Source organism: Cervus elaphus, chromosome 1 (genome assembly GCF_910594005.1).
Source record: "Cervus elaphus chromosome 1, mCerEla1.1, whole genome shotgun sequence".
Taxonomy (NCBI): Eukaryota; Metazoa; Chordata; class Mammalia; order Artiodactyla; family Cervidae; genus Cervus; species Cervus elaphus.
The window spans coordinates 31,397,281-31,416,645 of record NC_057815.1 but is presented as its reverse complement, the minus strand read 5'-3'; the positions used below and the strand labels follow the sequence as shown (position 1 = coordinate 31,416,645).

Genomic DNA, 19,365 nt, shown 5'->3' with positions numbered 1-19,365 from the left:
TGACCACATGGGCTGTAGTCTGCCAGACTCCTCTGTCCATTAACTCTCCAGGCAAGAATACTGGAGTAGGTATCCATTCTCTTCTCAAGGGGATCTTCCAGATTCAGAGATTGAACCTGAGTCTCCTGCATTACAGGCGCTAACTTTTATACACTGCTTCCTTACCCTTTCATAATTTCTGGGCCGATAGTCCAAATTATGCTATTTATCAATACTATCCAGGATATATTTTGATTTTTTCCCCTTGTGTTTTTAATCGGCCAACATGCCCACAAATATTTCATTAAGTAACCAGCTTGTTATGGGAGGCACTGTACTTTCTTTCTATGTGAGGTATTTTCCAGCCAATCATCAGATCAAACCATGTTTTGCCAGATACTATTTATTTTGCATTTAGATCATAAACCTAAGGCATGGTCAGAGAAGCAAACATCACTGCTTCCTCTTAATTTGGAAGCCTTATTTTTATGAGAACAAGTACCCAAGTTGCTTCCTCATGAAAGGACCAGATCAGCAAAACCTCCATATGAGCACCTCAGGATGGCTGTTCTTCATCATCAAATGCCACCTACCAGTAGATCACTCCTTAAATGTTTGAATCTATTTAAGTGCATCAATTGTAAAATGTATGGAGAAACTGATTAAGGTCCAGAGAACAATAAAAATGATTAAATATTTGGGGAGAATGTTATATTGGTTTGTCATGTTTACCCTGAAAAGGAAGAAATTGAGAAGTGGATCTTTAAATGCTCTTAAGCTAATTAGTAGTTGGTTTAGGAGAAAAAAAGAAAGGAAGGAGGGAAAAAGGGAGAAAGGTGTGTCTCTTTCCATTCTGTGTTTAGGAATAGGAACTTTTGGATTTATAGTACTTTTCCTTCTTTTAATTTTATCTCCTTTCTGACAGCATGCCTGGAGTGAAGGCATAGCACTATCCTCAGTTTTCTTAGTTCTTATGGAAGATTCTCAAATCACTACTGCAAAGATCTGCTATATTTATAGGAACTTAATCAAATTCTCAAGACTAAAAAAAGAAAATACTGTCACATCTCCTGTTTTCTGTTTTTTTATATGCATGTGTTTTTTTGTGTGTTTGTTTGTTTGCCACGCTGCATAGCTTGCTGGATCATAGTTCTCTGCCCAGGGATTGAACCAAGGCCCACATTGAAAGCAGAGTCCTAACCGCTGGACTGTCAGGGAATTCCCACCATCTCCTATTTTTAACAACTATATGTATTGTCAGTAGTTTTTTTGTGTTTGTTTCTCTTTTTTCAATCACAGCTTTTTGATCATGTTCCAAAAGGAGCTACTGCAGTTTCAAAGATGAATGCCTGGCTTAAGCACTGGAAGAATCTGATTTAACATAAGAGTTACTTATACAGTCTTATACAGCTACTTATATAGGGCCCAGGGTTCACATCCCTGTCCAGGAGCAAAAACTGAATGAATAAACAAGAGCTACTTATGCATGTTCTATTTCCAACATTTTCTGTTACTGTTATTTACTAATATGCTGCAGAGTGAAGTTTATGGCTGAATTCACAGCAATGTCCTTCCATAAGGCAAAAATGATCACTTTTATCATTTAACATTCATCCTCTAGTTTGCACAAGAATAGCCACCCAATGTAAATTATTCAAAATGAATCATATCTCTACCAAATAAGTGAGCTCCTGTCTTGTACTTCTTTGTTAGAGGAATCCATTCAGCAGTGATAAGGCCTCTAAAACAGGAGATATACCTTGGACCATGTAGTCTCCTGCTTGTGGGGTGGGGGTGTGGGTACCTGTACACTACTCCGTCATCTTAAATTTGTGATTCTGATTATCTTCTTTTGAAACAGGAAGAGAAAAGTAGCTTATTTTGAACAGTTTCAATGAGTTTGCTACTGAAAGTTAATTCTTGCTTGAAGGAATCCTATAATAAACAAGAAGTACACTATTGGTGAGGAAGGACACATACAAAATAATCATAATTCTTGGATCAAAGCAACTTTCTTAAACAAAATACTTTTCATCTGAATGGCCATAACGAACAGCACACTACTGAATGTTTCCAACATCATATATACTTTCTGAAATGACATTTTAAAAATTTTTAGTTGAAGTTCCCAATTAGGAGCACTGGCAGTCAGATGGAAATTAACTTGTCAACAGGTATTTGGCCTAGTAAATGGGCCCTTCTAAATAACGAGAATCCATAGGAAAAGAGGCTCTGGAGGACTTGATACATGAATTAGAAATGTGAAATCATACAAATAAACCATTTGTGAGCCTCTAGAGAAACAAGATTATTTCCCCCACATTGAGCGGCAGTGAGGCAGTATGCAGCCCCTTGGATGGAATTCCATCATTTTTCTTTTTCTTTTTTTTGGCCTTGTGGCATGTGGGATCTTAGTTCCCTGACCAGGGATGGACCCTGCATGGCCTGCAGTAGAACCACAGCATCCCAGCCACTGGACCAGCAAGGAAGTCCCTCCCCCACTCATTTCCATCATTCTTTATCTGAAGAGACATGCTGCCTTTCAAAAGTAGTGGGTATAAATCTATCATGAATAGACATTATTCCAAATGCTGTTGCTATAGTAAAGGGCACTATTTTTTAATTCCAGGGACATTTCATATGAGGGATTAAAGAGCAATAGCTGACTGTGGTACAACTGAAATAATAAATTAATGGTTTATTCTTTTCCTTTCAAAGAAAAGAGACAAAAGCGTCTCTTAAATTACTAATGAGATCACTTCAATTATAAACAATGTTAAATCCATACATTTTACAGGATTTATTTTTAAACTTCAGATTTTTTTTTCTATTTGGACAACATATTTACTAGTTTATTTGTAAGGGAATCAGCAAACACATTATGCCTTGACATTCAGGAAACATTTAGACAAGGGGACTGACCAAGACGGCAGAGTAGGAAGACTGATCGCTCCCCTCCTTCCATGGCACACCAAAATTGTAACTATTTACAGAGCAACAGTTGATAAGAAAGACCAGAAGACTAGCAGAAAAGACCTTCAGAAAAGATCTTCTCCAACTAAAGCTATAAAGAAGGAACCACTGCAAGACAGGTAGGAGGAGTGGAGATGAGGCACAGTCCGACCCCTGGGTAGGTGACCCACAAATGGGAGAACAATCACAACTGCAGAGGGTCTCCACAAGGAGCAAAGAGTTCAGGCCCGACATTAGACTACCCAGTCTGGGGATCCTGCACCAGGAAGATGATCACCAAAAAGTTAAGGTCTGAAGGCCAGTCAGGAGACCCAGAGAGCTGTAGGAAAAACAACCTCACTGTTAAAGGGCGCATACAAAATCTCACGGGGCTTCCCTGGTGGCTCAGTGGTAAAGAATGCACCTGCTAATGCAGGAGATGCAGATTTGATTTCCAGGTCAGGAAGATCCCCAAGAAGAAAATGGCAATCAGTCCAGTATTCTTGCCTGGAAATTCCCAAGGACAGCGGAGCCTGGTAGGCTCCAGTCCATGGAATCCCACAGAGTCAGACATGACTGAATGACTCAACAACACAAAATCTCACATGCTCTGGTAACCAGGGCAGAAGCAGTCATTTGAAAGGAGCCTGGGTCAGACCTACCTGCTGATCTTGGAGAGCCTTTTGGAGAGGCAGGAGGCAGCTGGAGCTCACCCTGGGGACACAGACACTGCAGCAGCCCTTGTGGGGAGTGTGTCCCACCACAGGGACATGTATGCCGGCAAGTGCCATTTTGGAATCCTCCCTGGAACCTATTAGCTCTGGGACCTGGCCCTATCCACCGGCCTGTCAGCACCAGTACTGGGATGCCTTAGGCCAAACAACCAGCTGGGTAGGAACACGGCCCCACCTACCAACAGGACTACTGCCTTAAGACCCCCTGCCCACCAGAGGGCCCAAGACCTGGCCCCACACACCAGGGCCCCGGCACTAGCCCTGGGACCCCAGGACCTCAGCCCTACCCACCAGCAGGCTGACACCAGCTCCAGGACCCCGGGTCCTACAGCCTGAGACCCCAGGACCAGGGCTTACCCACCAGGAGACAGACACCACTTCCAGGACCATGGCAGTACCCCCCACAGCCTAAAATGTCACAACCCAGCCTACCCAACAGCAGGCCAACACCGGTTCTAAGACTCTCTGTCAGGCACCCTAGGATCCAGCCCCTAGATCACTAGTGGGCTTATACAAGCTTTGGGACACCCCAGACCCTGCAGCCAGCTGAGTCAGGAGCTGGCCTCCCCCAGTAACACACAGACATCATCCTACCTCAGCTCTAGGACCCCCAGGGCTGTGCAGCTGGAGAACCCAGAACCTGGCTCTGCCTACCCCAGGCTGATATGATACCAGTTTTGAGACATTGTGGACCCTTCAGCCAGTCATTGTGGGATCCAGCCCCACTCACCAATGAGCTGAAACTATTTGGGGACATTCCGGGCCATGCAGTGAGCCAGGTAATGAACAGGCTCTGCCCATCAGCAGGCCAACACTTGATCAAAGACCCCCAGGCCCGCAAACACTTGTCCTGGATCCCAGGTCAACCCACAGGAGGGCCAACACTAGCCTTTGGACTCCCCAAAGTGTTATACCGAGCTGTCTTATGACCCATCCCTGCCAGCAGCTGCCAGCAGCTTCTGCACAAAGCTCACTTTGCAACTGACTGATCAAGGCAGGGGTGGGGGTGAGGGGTGAGGACAGCCATGCCTACCAGACCATCTACAGCATTCAGCCCACTACAGTAGAAGGTGGAGAAGGCAATGACAGCCCACTCCAGTACTCTTGCCTGGAAAATTCCATGGATGGAGGAGCCTGGTAGGCTACAGTCCATGGGGTCGCAAAGAGTCGGACACGACTGAGCAACTTCACTTTCTTTCTTTCTATAGTTCCTTTTGGGGAAGGAAATGGCAACCCACTCTGGTGTTCTTGCCTGGAGAATCCTATGGACGGAGGGGCCTGGTGGGCTACAGTCTATGGGGCTGCATAGAGTCGGACACGACTAAGCAAGTAACACACACACAGTAAAAGGATGCATGTGGTCCACATAGGGGGCACCCCAAGAGCACAGAGCTCTGGTGATAAGAGGTGAGTGTACTGCTGGGATACATAAGACATCTCCTATGAAAGACCACTTCTCCAAGGTCAGAAAACAAAACAAACCTACCAAATACATAGAAATAAAAACAGCAAATCAGGCAAAACGAGAAGACAGAGAAATATCTTCCAAAGGAACAAGAAAATACCCCAGAAGAAGAACTAGGTAAAGTAGAGACAGGCAATCTACCTGATAAAGAGGTAAAGTTAATGCTTTAAAGATGTTCAAAGAACTTGGTAGAAGACTGGATGAACAGAGTAGGAAATTAGAATTTTTTAAAAAAGATTTAGAAAATATTAAGAAGAACCAAACCGAGGTGAAGAATAGAATAACTGAAATAAGAAATACTCTAGAAAGAATTAGGCTTAGATGAGACATTTGCTCACAGGAGCAAATCAGTGAGCTGGAAACACAGCAGTGGAAATCACTGAAGCTAAATGGAGAAGAAAAACAAATGAGGCCAGTTTAAGAGATCTCTGCGACCACATCAAGTATACTAACGTTCACATTATAAGGGTCCCAGAAAGAGAAAAGAGAGAAAGGGACAGAGAGTATATCTGAAGACATAAGAGTTGAAAACTTCCCTAACCTGGGAAAGGAAACAGACAGGGCAGGAGAACCAATATTGCAGGTTCAAAAAATATGTCATGGCAAGCTCTGGTGAGATAACCTATAGGAAACTGCCTAGAAAACTATTCAGGTTAACATATTTCAACAAGGGTATGGATACTTTGTTTTAATGCAGGAAAGAAAGTAATTTGAAATATATATGTGTAAACATGTGTACCTATGTATGGGTCTATGTATAATATATATACATACACACATATATGTATACACATGTATATTTATGTGTGTATATACATATGTGGTGTGTATGTATGTGTCCTAAAAAAAAAAGAGAGAGAAAACTATGGCTAAAAGTACCAGTCTACGATGAGAGAGGTATTCAGATGCAACATAAATCTACCATTTTTTCAGGACTTTGTTTAAACATCCAAAAAATAAGCTCAGTTAAAGTCTCAAGTGAGGCTAGTCAAATTCTGGAAGAACTACATGACCCTGCACCTTCAGCCCTTCAAAAGCAATGGAAATCAGTTGGTGCTGAATGGAAATGCTACCCAGTTAAATAGAAAAGTGTCTGAAGTCTGACTTCAAATCTAGCCTCAATACAACTATGAGCTGTGTGACTCTGCACAAGTTACTCATAATGGAAGCAATGGACTAGATATCTGGCTCTAAGATAAAGTCAGACATATGTTAAAAGGGGAAAAGTGGTGTTATTTTTTTTTTTTTTTTGCCTGACATCTTTTTCTTTAAGGGCTTCCCTAGTGGTTCAAACAGTAAAGAATCCACCTGCAATGCAGGAGACCCAGGTTTGATCCCTGGGTTGGGAGAATGCCCTGGAGAAGGAAATGGCAACCAACTCTAGCATTCTTGCCTGGAGAATTCCACAGACAGAGGAGCCTGGTGGGCTACAGTCCATGGCATCACAAAAGAGTCGGACACGACGGAGTGACTAACTTTCACTTTCAGGTTCATCTTTTTCTTTAAGGTCCATACTATTTCTTGGTGAAAGTGTTACCATGCTTCTGGGCTGTTTTATGCCATGCTTCCAAAGGTGTCCAAGAACTGCCCCCCAAATTTATCTTTGCACCTTATCTTGTACTCACCCTAAACAGGATTTACTTCCAATAAACCTGGACCACATGATGCTTGTGGCAGCTGGTCATATTTCCTCAGGCTTTGCTCATAAGCACCTTCTCCATCTATTACATCCTCTATCTCTTTCCTTCAACATCAACTCAGTGAAGCCTTCCCTGAATATTCCTGTCACAAAATAGCTGCAGCATGTCACCAATCACATTCCTTCTTACATCTTAATTTTATATGTGTGGCTTTATCTCGTTACCAAGTGGTATGTTACTTTAGAGAAGAGGCCATCTCATATTCACTTTTGTATCACCCAGAACGCCTCACAACAGGTATACAGTAAGGGAGTAACATGCTACAGATATTAAGAGAAAAAAACTTTGAAGTCAGATAGGCATGCATTCAATATCTGTGTGCTTTGCATGAGATTTTTTAACTTTGCTAATAAACTTTATGCCCTGTGCTATAAAGTGAAGTATTAATTCCTATTTTATTACAGTTGTTAGGAAGAGAAAATAAAAGTTAAAATGTGGCATAGTACTAGAATTACTAGTAGTACTAAACAGTACTAATTCAATCAGTGGATGAAGCTATTAATCAAGCGTGAACTTCTAAAGCTCCATTTATAGATATTTTTGTGAACTGGAAGCCTGTATCTATTAATCACAGTAGGGAAATATTGTTTCTCCCTCTACTGTTTCACAGCCAGTACAAGTCTGCTCTATATCTCAGTTTCTCCCATGGAGGTGTGAGGTTGGCAGATGTTTTCATTTTCCTCTCTTCTGCCTAAGGAAGGAAAGTAAGCAGTAAGGTCCATGCCAAGAAACTGAGATCTTGAGGCTGAAATAGTTGAAAGCAATTATTTATATGGGATGACTTCTAACATCCCCTTTATTAGAAAAATTCAAAATTAATAATGTTCCAGTGACCTTAAAAGTATATAATCTAAATAACTAAATTCTAGTAAAGGAAAAGATCTTAATATAAGTGTTAGGTTCTCTCTATTATAAACATCAACTGAGTTGAAATTAATAAAATATATTAAATAAACTAATCTCTAAGCTTCAGTTCTATTTCAGACTCAAAAAGTGTCCCCTCTTTCTGATCACACATAGACATACTTTCTTCTCAGTTTTATCCCCTGTGTTTTTTTTAATGTAGATCAAGGCTAAAGTCATATTGGGTGACTATGGGGTACTTATCCAATATCCCATATCTAATGTCAACTTAAAACACACCCTTCAGCTGGGTGTATTAATCCTATAGCATTTATTTCTAATATCTCACGTAATGTGTTTTCTATTCCCTTAAGCTTTGAGTAGTTACACCATTAAAGTACGTGATGGTAGCAGGTACTCAGAGAGGAGTGTGGGTTCCATGTACCTGAAATGTGGATTAAAATTCATTTTTTCCCACACTTTGTTTCTTTAAGATCAACTTCATCTCTTCTGAGGCTGTACATGACCTCAGAAATTGCTTATTCTAGAGTAACTCAGAAGTAGATTAATCACTCTGTGAGCTTTTAAATGATGCTGATTCTCCTCAGTGAAAGTCAGCTCCTTATTCTGCATAATATATTTGCTGAGCTCAGGAATTAACACATGATTTGTTCAAGTTATATTTATGCAACCTTCTCTTTGGTTCCAATGAAAAGATTGCTAAATTGTCCAGCATCTGTAGGAATGGACCACAGGGAACAGAAGGCGATCTAAATGACCTGATAGAGCCTGTGATGCAGGATTCTTGCTCCTTGTCCTCCTATTTCTTCAAATCCCACAAACATTAACATATAATGAATACATACAAGTTACAACTTAATAAGAGCAAATTAATTAAAATTAATTAAAAACAAAAATTAAAGTTAAAAGCAATAATCAACTAATAAGAAATGATGACTGAGTTTCCTTTTATTACTTCAAAACTAAGGGTTAATGAGAAAATCCTCACATTTCTTTCTTGATGTGTAATTTATTATCCTAGCTTCAAAGTTAAGTCACGTCTATAAAACAAATGTGCCAAGTTAAAAGAGAAAAATTTGTATCAGAACACATAACTGAAAGGGATATGCCAGTTCCATCACCGTTGGTGCTGCTCTGTGTGAAATGAGAGTGGTAGATTTTCCACTGTATCAGTTTCAAATCATCAAATACAAATTAATATTAAAAATACAATCTCTATACCTATTCAACTTAACAAAAACTAATAGAAACAAATGCTATTTCTCTCTAAATGGCTAGTTTTGAGGCCACTCGAGTTTTTCTGAAACAAATAAAACACTGAAGAAGAAATTCAGTAGTTCAAGGCTTGGTACACACTTCACCATTACCACCCCGCCTTTACAAAAGGAACTCCTAATCTTCAACCAATACTAAAGCTATCTGTTAATATGATTCTATAGCTAACAAATACCACATTTACATTCAAGGGAGATTTATAGTTACTAATTTTTCATGAATGTGTAAACAGATAGGTTAATTGCCACGGCAACCAAAAATGTATGCGTTAAGTACTTTGATGGTAAATGTCCCAATGATTTTTCAAATACTATCTTTTTACACATCTAAAATAAACAGGTTGAGGAATATTCTGCACAACAAAATAAATGCTAATGCATGTAAATGATTTAATTCCAACCTTCTGAGTTTTCACAATTCTAAGATTGAATAAACACCAGTAGACACACCAAAACATAGTGAATTCCACCCAAATGATTTAGGTGCTCCAGAAATAACAACGCAATGAAAACCAGTGGGAAAAAGAAAATCTTAAATTGCATCTACTGAAAGAATTAAATCATTTCCTAAAAGAAATAAGCCAACTAATTATTTTCTTAGAAAAAATAGCCAGAACAAGGGATGAGAATATGAAATATAGGTAGGTCACCATCTTGCAGGAAAGAAACTCAATATTGTAGAAAGTGTGTTTCATTTTGTAACTTTCAGGACCAAATTAACTTTAGTTTGTCATATTTTAATTTAATGTAAAATTTCTGAGCATTTATAGAATTGTGAATGAAGTCAATACTCTTAAAAATAATTGTGACCGTATGTCCAACTAAATGGTTTTCAAAACAAAACAAGATCATTCTAAAATACACAAACATACATGGCACCCTATACAGCATAATATTCAGGGAACCAAAAATTAATGCAGATTTCAGAGGAATCACCGAGGCAGAAAATGCAAAATCTTAGACTATATATTTTCCCCCAAAAATGAAGATTTGAAAATGCTTGTATGGATTGGCTGGCCAACCAAAATCTATGTTTAAAATTACTTTTTTCAAAGAAAATGATTCTATACAAATTATACTGATTCCTTGACTACTAATTCCTCAAACCTAAACCTTTGGGCTTTATAAACACAAAGCATCGAAGTATACCTGCCCCATGCTTTTGTGCCTATATTCTTTTATAATCTCTTGTAATCTCCTACTTGCAAGTGCTCTCTCTTAGGATCAGTATGCATATAAAGTTAGCAGAAGGAACTCTATGGCCAAATTATTCTTAGCCAAAATACAATGCTATTTCATGCAATCCAAAGAGACCCGCTTATAGGATCACATATGGTGAACAGAAATACTATACTAATTGTTAAGGAAGTCTCTCCATTTCATAGGGCTCATCCGGGAAACCATAAATACTCACCTCAGGAAGTGCTTCATTGTGACTATTTTGATTATCCAGATGTTATACAAACTGTTCTTAAGTAACTGTTTCCAAATTTGCCTTTGGCAAAGTAAATGTAAACTGTGGGAAGAAATTAGATATATTTACTGTTAATGGGGCTAGAAAAATCAAACCTCAAATTTCTGCTAATCTTAGTAAGCAGATAAGGTGCTATGTACCCAAAACTTTATCAACCAAATTTACCACACAGCAATGTAATTCAATGGGTGGAGATTAAAGCTAAAGCCTTTTACTTTATAATTACACAATGTCTTCCAAGTCACTTGTTGGAGAAATTGCTAGTTTCGTGAGCAATCTCTTCAATAGTAAACTTTTCATCTATTTTGGATACTGTTCCTATACCTTGAAGAACAGTATTTATATGAAAGATAAAAATGAAGAACCAATAAATTAACTATTCTGATTTCCAGATATCAGATGGTCTTAAATCTGGCAGCCTCAACCTTTCAGAAGTATAACTCAAAAAATAACTCGAAGCAACTGGTGATGTTTTTTAAGTTTAAAAAAAAAAAAGCTGATAAAAAGTAAGTACTCCAAACAAATGAATAATATGTCCCTAACCCCATCTCTGGAGGGCACTCTAAATAAATTGGTGAAATTATATATTTGTTTCATGCATGTCAGTTTACAACACACTTTCACAAAATCTACAATATCAAGGTAATGGTCTTCCAACAAGGAAGGACACCAGCAGCTGCCTACAAAGCAGTAAACTGGGATGAGATATGAAGAAACAGACCAGAGAATAGAGAGTGGTTGAGAGCAACAGCAGAATGAAGTTACCTCATGAGAGACAGAAAAACAACACTAGCTGCCAACAAAGATAAGGCAAGAAACTACATGTGTGGACAAATGGCTTTCAGTAGAGACATAATTACCAACTAGAACAGCCTAGGAATGTGGAAACTCAGCCTAAACAAAAGACAGTCTCTTCTCTTTTTAATTGAAGTATAGATGATTTACAATATTACATAAGTTTCAGATGTACAACATAGTGATTCATAATTTTTAAAGGTTATATTCCATTTATACTTATTGTAAAATATTCAATATATTCCCTGTTCTGTACAATACATTCTTATAGCTTGTTATATACATAGTAGTTTATATTAATATCTCTTAATCCCCTACTTTTCTCTTGCTCTTCTCTCATCCCTCTCCCCACAGGTAACCACTAGTTTGTTCTCTATATCAGAATATGTTTCTTTTTTGTCTACTTACAAGTTGATTTTATTTTTTATGTTCCATATATAAGAGATACCATGCAGTACAGTATTCAGTTATTTCACTTAGCATAACATCCTCCAAGTTGCAAACAGCAAAAATCTGTTCACTTTTTATGGCTGAGTAGTATTCCATTGTGTATATACACCACATCCATTTTTACTCACTCATCTGTTGATGGACACTTTGGTTGCTTCCATACATTGGCAACTGTAAATAATGCTGCTATGATATTGAGTGCATATAACTCTATAAATTAGTGCTTTCGTATCTTTTGGGAACATACTCTGGAGTGGAATTGCTGGGTCATATGGTAGTAATATTTTTAGTTTTTAAAGAATGCTCCATATTGTTTTCCATAGTGGCTACACCAATTTACATTCCTATCAACAGTAGACAAGATTTACCTTTTCTCCACACTCATGCCAGCATTTACTGTTTGCAAACTTTTTGATAATGGCCATTCTGACCAGTTTGAGGTGATACCTCATTGTATTTTTTATTTGTATTTCATGAATAACAAGCAATGTTGAACATCTTTTCATGTATTTTTGGCCATCTGTATGTCTTCTCTGGAGAAATGTTTATTTATATCATCTGCCCATTTTTGATTGGGCTATTTGTGGTTTGTTTGTTTTTTTTTTTATATTGAGCTGCATGAGCCATTTGTATATTTTGGAGATTAATCCCTTGTTGTCGCTTCATCTGCAAATATTTTCCCCCATTTGGCGGGCTGTCTTCAATTCATTTATGGTTACCTTTGTTTTTCAAATGTTTTTGAATTTAATTAGGTCCCATTTGCTTAGTTTTTATTTTCATTATTCTACATGGTGGATAAAAAAGATCTTGCTGCAATTTATGTCAATGAATGCTTTGCCTATGTTTTCCTCTAAAAGTTTTATAGTATCTGGCTTTACACTTAGGATTTCAATCCATTTAGAGTTTTTATAGATGGTGTTAGAGAATGTTCTACTTTCATTCTTTTGCATGCAGTTGTCCAGTCTTCCCAGCACCACTTACACACAATCTTATCTCCATCATATATTTTCACCTCTTTCAGTTCAGTCACTCAGTCATGTCTGACTTCCTGTGACCCCATGGACTGCAGCATGCCAGGCCTCCCTGTCCATCACCAACTCCCAGAGTTTACCCAAACTCATCTCCATTGGGTCGGTGATGCCATCCAACCATCTCATCCTCTGTCGCCCCTTCTCCTCCCGCCTTCAATGTCTCCTTAGTCATAGACTAATTGACCATAGGTGTGTGCATTTATTTCTGGGCTTTCCATCCTGCTCCATTGATCTTTATTTCTGTTTTTCTGACAGCACCATACTGTTTTGAAAACTGTAGCTTTGTAGTATAGTCTGAAGTCAGGGTGCCTATTCCTCCAGTTCCATTTTTCTTTCTTTAGATTGTTTTGGATATTTGTGGTCTTTTGTATCTCCATACAAATTTTAAGATTTTTTTTTTTTGTTCTAGTTCTGTGAAAAATATTATTGGTAATTTGATGGGGATTGCATTGAATACGTATATTGTCTTGGGTAGTATAGTCATTTTCACAATATTGACTCTTCCAATTCAAGAACATGGTATATCTTTTCATCTGTTTGTGACATCTTTGATTTCTTTCATCAGCATCTTATAGTTTTTGGAATACAAACACAAAAGCTATAATACATCTTACAGCTTTTGTATCTTCAGGTACATTTATTCCTAGGTATTTTATTCTTTCTGATATGATAGTAAGCAGGATGCTTCCTTAATTGTTCTTTCTGGTCTTTTGTTGTTAGTGTACAGAAATGCAACAGATTTCTGTGTATTAATTTTGTATCCTGCAAATTTACTGAATTTGTTGATAAGCTCTAGGAATTTTCTGGTAGTATCTTTAGGATTTTCTATGTATAGTATTATGTCATCTGCAAAGAGTGACACTTTTGCTTCTTCTTTTCCAGTTTGGATTCCTTTTTCCTTTTCTTCTCTGATTGCCATGGCTCAGAATTCCAAAACTGTGTTGAATAGAAGTGGTGAGAGTAGACATCCTTGCCGTGTTCCTGATCTTAGAGGAAACATCTTTCAGCTTTTCACTGTTGAGTATGATGTTAGCTGTGGGTTTGTCATATATGACATTATTATGATGAGGTATGTTCCCTCTATGTCCACTTTCTGGGCTGTTGTTATTATAAATGGGCGTTGAATTTATATTGTTCATTTATGTTTGTTCTTTAAAGCTTCTAACTCTTTATTAAACATTTCCTGTATCCTTTCAGTCTGTGTCGCCATTCTTTTTCCAAGATCTTGGATGGCCTTTACTGTCATCACTGAATTCTTTTTCAGGTAGTTTGCATATCTCTACTTCACTTGGTTGTTCTCCCAAGTTTTTATTTTGTTCCTTCATCTGGAACATATTTCTCTGCCATTTCTTATTGTCTATCTTTCTGTGTTTGTGGTCTCTATTCCTCAGATTGCAGGACTATAGTTCCTTTTTATTTTGTGGTGTCTGCCCCTGGTGAGTATTGCAGGCTTCCTGGTGGGAGGGACTGGCTTGTCCTCTGGTGGGTGGAGCTGGTTCTTGTCCCTCTGGTGGACAGGGCCACATCAAGGGGTGCATTTAGAATTGGCAGTAGGCTCAGGATGACTTTAGGCACTTTTAACCATCCTGTTGGTTGTTTGGCTTGAGGTGCCCCAGCACTGAAGCCTGTATGCTGTTGCGTGGGCCCAGTCTTGCTGCCAAAATGGTGTCCTTCAGGAGAGCTCACACCAATGAACATTCTCTGGGGCCCCCACCAGTGTCCTTATCCCCAGAGTGAACCACAGCCATTTCCGATCTCCCAGGAGACCCTCCAAGATCTGCAGGTAGGCCTGACCCAGGCTCCTGTGGAGTTACTGCTTTTCTCTGGGTCGCAGTGCACATGAAACCATGTGTGCATCCTCCAAGAATAGAGTCTCCCTCAGGTCCTGCTTAGCTCCTGCACTCCAGTCCCACTGGCCTTCAAGGCCAGATGTTTTGCCAGCTCCTTCTCCCAATGCCAGGCCCTGAGGTTGGGATTCAGAACTCTCACTCCTGTGGGAGAACCTCTGAAATATAATTATTTTCTAGTTTGTGGGTCATTCACCTGGCAGGTATAGGATCTGATTATATCATAAAAGTGCTCCTTCTACCATCTTATTACGGCTTCTTCTTTGTCTTTTGGTGTAGAATATCTTTTTGGGTAGGTTTGAGTCTTTTTTGTTGATGGCTGTTTAGCAGTTAGCTGTGATTTTGGTTTTTTCATGAGAGGAGTTAAACTCAAGTTCTTCTACTCCACCATCTTGTATCTTGCCCCTCTCAATAGTATGATTTTATTCTTCAATTTGTTAATCAATCACATTGATTGATTATGGTTACTTGTTTCCCTGAGATAAATCCCACTTGCGTATGGTAAATGATCCTTTTAGAGTATTGTTGGATTTGATTTGTTAATATTTTCTTGAGTTTTTTGCAACTATGTTCATCAGTGATACTGGCCTTAATATTCTTTTTGTGTGATATCTTTGGTTTTCGTATCATGGTGAGTTAATCAAATGAATTCAGAAGAATTTCTTCCTCTGCAATTTTTTGGAGTAGTTTAAGAAGGACAGGTATTAAGTCTTCTCTAAATGTCTGGTAGAACTCACTTTTGAAGCCATCTGGTAGCTAGACTCTTGTTTGTTGGGAGTTTTGCCAGTATTTTGATACACAGCAATTTCTGTAAATATTTTATGCATGAAAAAAGTGTTAAGTGTCAACTTAAAATCCATGGCTGATTCATGTCAATGTATGACAAAACCCACTACAATATTGTAAAGTAATTAGCCTCCAACTAATAAAAATAAATGAAAAAAAAAAAAAAGATTGTGGTTGCTTCTGAGAAGAGGGAGGGTTTTATTATTGAGGAGTGAGATAATGGCCTCCAATTTTTAAAATATTCTATTTATTAAAAAGCAAAATAAATGATAAATGTGTTCATTCTGAGTAGTGGGACTGTATACTATTCTTTGTACTTTTGTGTCTTTTAAAAAGTATGAAGCTTAAGATAATTCATGAATGTGGTTTCATGAAACAGTGTTTCAATGAAGACAGAACAGTCTTATATTGGAAGACGCCATCTAGGACTTTCAGAGATGAAGAAGAGAAGATACTGCCTGACTTCAAAGTTTCAAAAGACAGGCTGACTCTCTTGTTAAGGGCCAATGCAGCTGGTGACCTTAAGTTAAAGTTAATGCTCACTTATCATTCAGAAAATCCTAGGGCCCTTAAGAATTAGGCTAGATCTACTCTTCCTGTGCTCTATAAATGGGACAACAAAGCCTGAATGATAGCACATCTCCTTAAAACATGGTTTACTGACTCTTTTAAGCCCACTGTTGGGAACTTTTGCTAGATAAAAAGATTCCTTTAAATATATCACTACTCAATACACCTGGTCATCACCCACGAGCACTAACGGAGATATACAATGAGATCTATATTGTTCTCATGCTTGCTAATACAACATCCATCCTGTAGGCCATGGGTCAAGGAGTCATTCCAACTTTTAAGTCTTATTAACTAAGAAATATGTTAGTAACACTATAGCTGCCATAGATGGTGACTCCTCTAATGGATCTGGGCAAAGTCAATTGAAAACGTTCTGGAAATGATTCACCATTCCAGATGTTACTAAGAACATTCATGATGAACAGGATTTTGGAAGAATTTGATTCCAACTTTCATGGATGACTTTGAGGGGCTGAAGACTTCAGTGGAGGAAGTAACTGCAAATATGGTGGGAACAGTAAGAGAACTAGAATTAGAAGTGGAGTCTGAGGCTATGACTGAATTGCTGCAACCTCATAAAACTTGAGCAGATGAGAAGTTGCAAAGAAAGTGGTTTCTTGGGAAGGAATCAACTCCTGGTGAAGATGCTGTGAAGATTATTGAAATGACAACAATGGATTTAGATTATTACATAAACTTAGTTGATAAAGCAGAAGCAGGCTTTGAGAGATTGACTTCAATTTTGAAAGAAGTTCTTCTGTGGGTAAAGTGCCATCAAACACCACAGAGAAATTGTTCAAGAAACTTTGCTGTTGTCTTCAGAAATTGATACAGTCACTGCAGTCTTTAGCAACCACCACCCTGATCAGTTGGCAGCCTCAACATCAAGGCAAGAAAGTCCACAAGAAAAAAGATTATGACTAACAGAAGGCTCAGGTGATGGCCAGCATTTTTTAGCAGTAAATATGTTATATTAATAATTAAGGCATGCACATTTTTTAGACATAATGCCACTGCACACTTAATAGACTACAGTATAGTTTAAACATAACGTGTATATGCACCGGCAAACCATAAAATTCTTACTATTCACTTAACTGCATTGGTTCAGAAACAGGCCCGCAAAATCTCTGAGGTATGCCTGTAGTGACTTCCTGAGTACAATATGGAAAGTGTAGAAGTAAGTAACTTTACAGTTGAGAAAGCTGACAAATATTAACTTGGGTGGATGATAAAGATGAATACTACAGTGATAATTCATGTTCACAGTATATACCCTTGATGTAATGAAGTGGCACTTTAAGAAATGCAGCCCCAAACTGCAAATTTGCTGAACCCACAAGGGAGATGGTCATCCTTTCTCTCAGGTGCTGGTCTGCCCAGTCCACACTGACTTACTGACCTTGCCTGGACACCTCCAAGGAATCCTAAGAGTTTTGGCCCAGCTTCTAGATGTCCAGGTTCAGACAAAAGTATACATGATGTAAGACTTTCTCCATGGACTTGTGACTTGTGGTCAATACCCTGTGGAGTGAGGATGCAGAAGTTGTGGGGGGTGAACAGCTGAGATCTGTGAGCTATGTACAAAGCTTTGGCTAGTTACTTAGAATATGGTTTTGGAATAGGGTTGAGCTTAGGAAGGCCTTGATGTGTCTGAATATGGGACTCAGTGTTTGGGATGCTGGGTGAATAGGAAACTACAAAGATATAAAATTGCGGCAGTGTGATTGTCAGAAAGTATGTCACAGTATTGAAGATGAGGTTTGTGGATATATGAAAGTTGTTAACCAGTGATGTTTATCTTTGACAAAACTGATAAAACTTGGCACCTTCTTGGAGCATCAGTGTATTTCAGATTTGGAGGGGCAAAAATTAAATCTTTTAAAGAAAGAAAAATAACAGCAATTTACCTCTGTGGTTTTCCTCCTTTAAACCCAGATTAATCATGATAAAAACATCAGACAAATACTTAATGAGGGATATACCAGAAAATACCCAGTATTCCTCAAAGCTCTCAAGATCAAAAACAAGGAAAGTCTGAGGAGCTGTTCCAGTCAAGAGATGCCTATGGAGACATGATTATTAAATACAATGTGGTATCAAGGATCAGATCCTAGGACAGAAAAAGGACATTAAGTTAAAACTAGGCAAATCTGAATAAGCATAGATTTCAGTTAATAGGGATCAATATCTATCCATTAGTTGTGACAAATATAGCATATTAATATAAGGTTTTTAAAAATCAGAGTATAATTGCTCCACAATGTTGTTTTGGTTTGTTTTATACAACTAAGTGAATCAGCTGTGTGTATACATATATCCGTCCCCCTCGAACCTTCCTCCTAGCCCCCCATCCCACCCCAGGTCATCACAGAGCACCACACAGCTCCCTGTGAGACACAGAAGCTCCCCCGGCTATGTGTCCACACGTGGCAGTGGACGCATGTCAGTGCTATCCTCCCAATCTGTTCCCCCTCCCCTGTGTCCACATGTCCGTTCTCTATATCTGCGTCTCTATCTCTCCCTTGCAAACAGCTTCATCTGTACCATTTTTTCTAGATTCCACACATATATGCTAATATATGATATCATATGATATTTGTTTTTATTTTTCTGACTTACTTTACTCTGTATGACAGACTCTAGGTCCATTCACCTCACTACAAATGGCCCAGTTTTGTTCCTTTTTGTGGCTGAGTAATGGTTCAGCTGGTAAAGAATCTGCCTGCCAATGAAGGAGATACAAGAGATGTGGGTTAGACCCCTGGGTCAGGAAGATCCTCTGGAGAAGGAAATGGCAACCCACTCCAGTATTCTTGCCTGCAAAATTCCATGGGCAAAGGAGCGTGGCAGGCTACAGTCCATGGGGTCACAAAAAGTTGGACACAACTGAGCACACGTGCATACACACACACACACAATTAACAACAGAGGAAAATGGGCACTAGTACAAGGCAGCGCTATAGTATCTTTGTAATGCTTCTGTGACTCTAAAGCTATTTTAAAAAATTATTACAATATGTTAGCGCCTACTATGCTCTAAACACAGAGTTAGGCACTAAGGATATAGGGTGAACAAGAGGTTATAAATTCCATCTTCCAGACCCAACAGTCTTAAGGAAGGGAGAAGAGAAGATGGTATACCAATACAAAAACAAATAGGTACTTAACCACAATATTACAAGTGGAAATGGGTGCTGTGACAGTGAATGTAAGAGGTGCTTACCTTAGATGTAGGGTTCGGGGGGTTCCCCCAAATAGCACATGCAAGGTCCTAGAAGCAAGAATATATTACACACAATGTATGGAGGGGAAAACATTCAATATGACCTAGTGTAGTGCTCAGTGAGAAGAACAGGTACAAACAGAGATGGCAAAATATGGATGGTCAAGAAAGGATCAGGTCATTGAAGGCTTTATGTAATATTAAAGACCTTTCAA

General features: G+C 38.7%; 1 protein-coding gene across 4 annotated transcripts in view; it reads right to left on the bottom strand.

The window, feature by feature from the left end:
- ELMOD1 (ELMO domain containing 1) overlaps nt 1-19,365 on the bottom strand; it is an 82,955-nt gene that overhangs the window by 47,636 nt on the left and 15,954 nt on the right. For 2 of the 4 annotated variants that reach the window (XM_043898224.1, XM_043898244.1), the window contains one exon: nt 10,383-10,484. In XM_043898224.1, coding sequence (XP_043754159.1) covers nt 10,383-10,399 — 17 coding nt within the window. In that variant the 5' untranslated portion in view covers nt 10,400-10,484. Of the gene's footprint in view, nt 1-1,783; nt 1,915-10,382; nt 10,485-17,834; nt 17,855-19,365 lie in introns of those variants that run through there. The other 2 variants (XM_043898229.1, XM_043898239.1) reach the window with 2 other exon arrangements.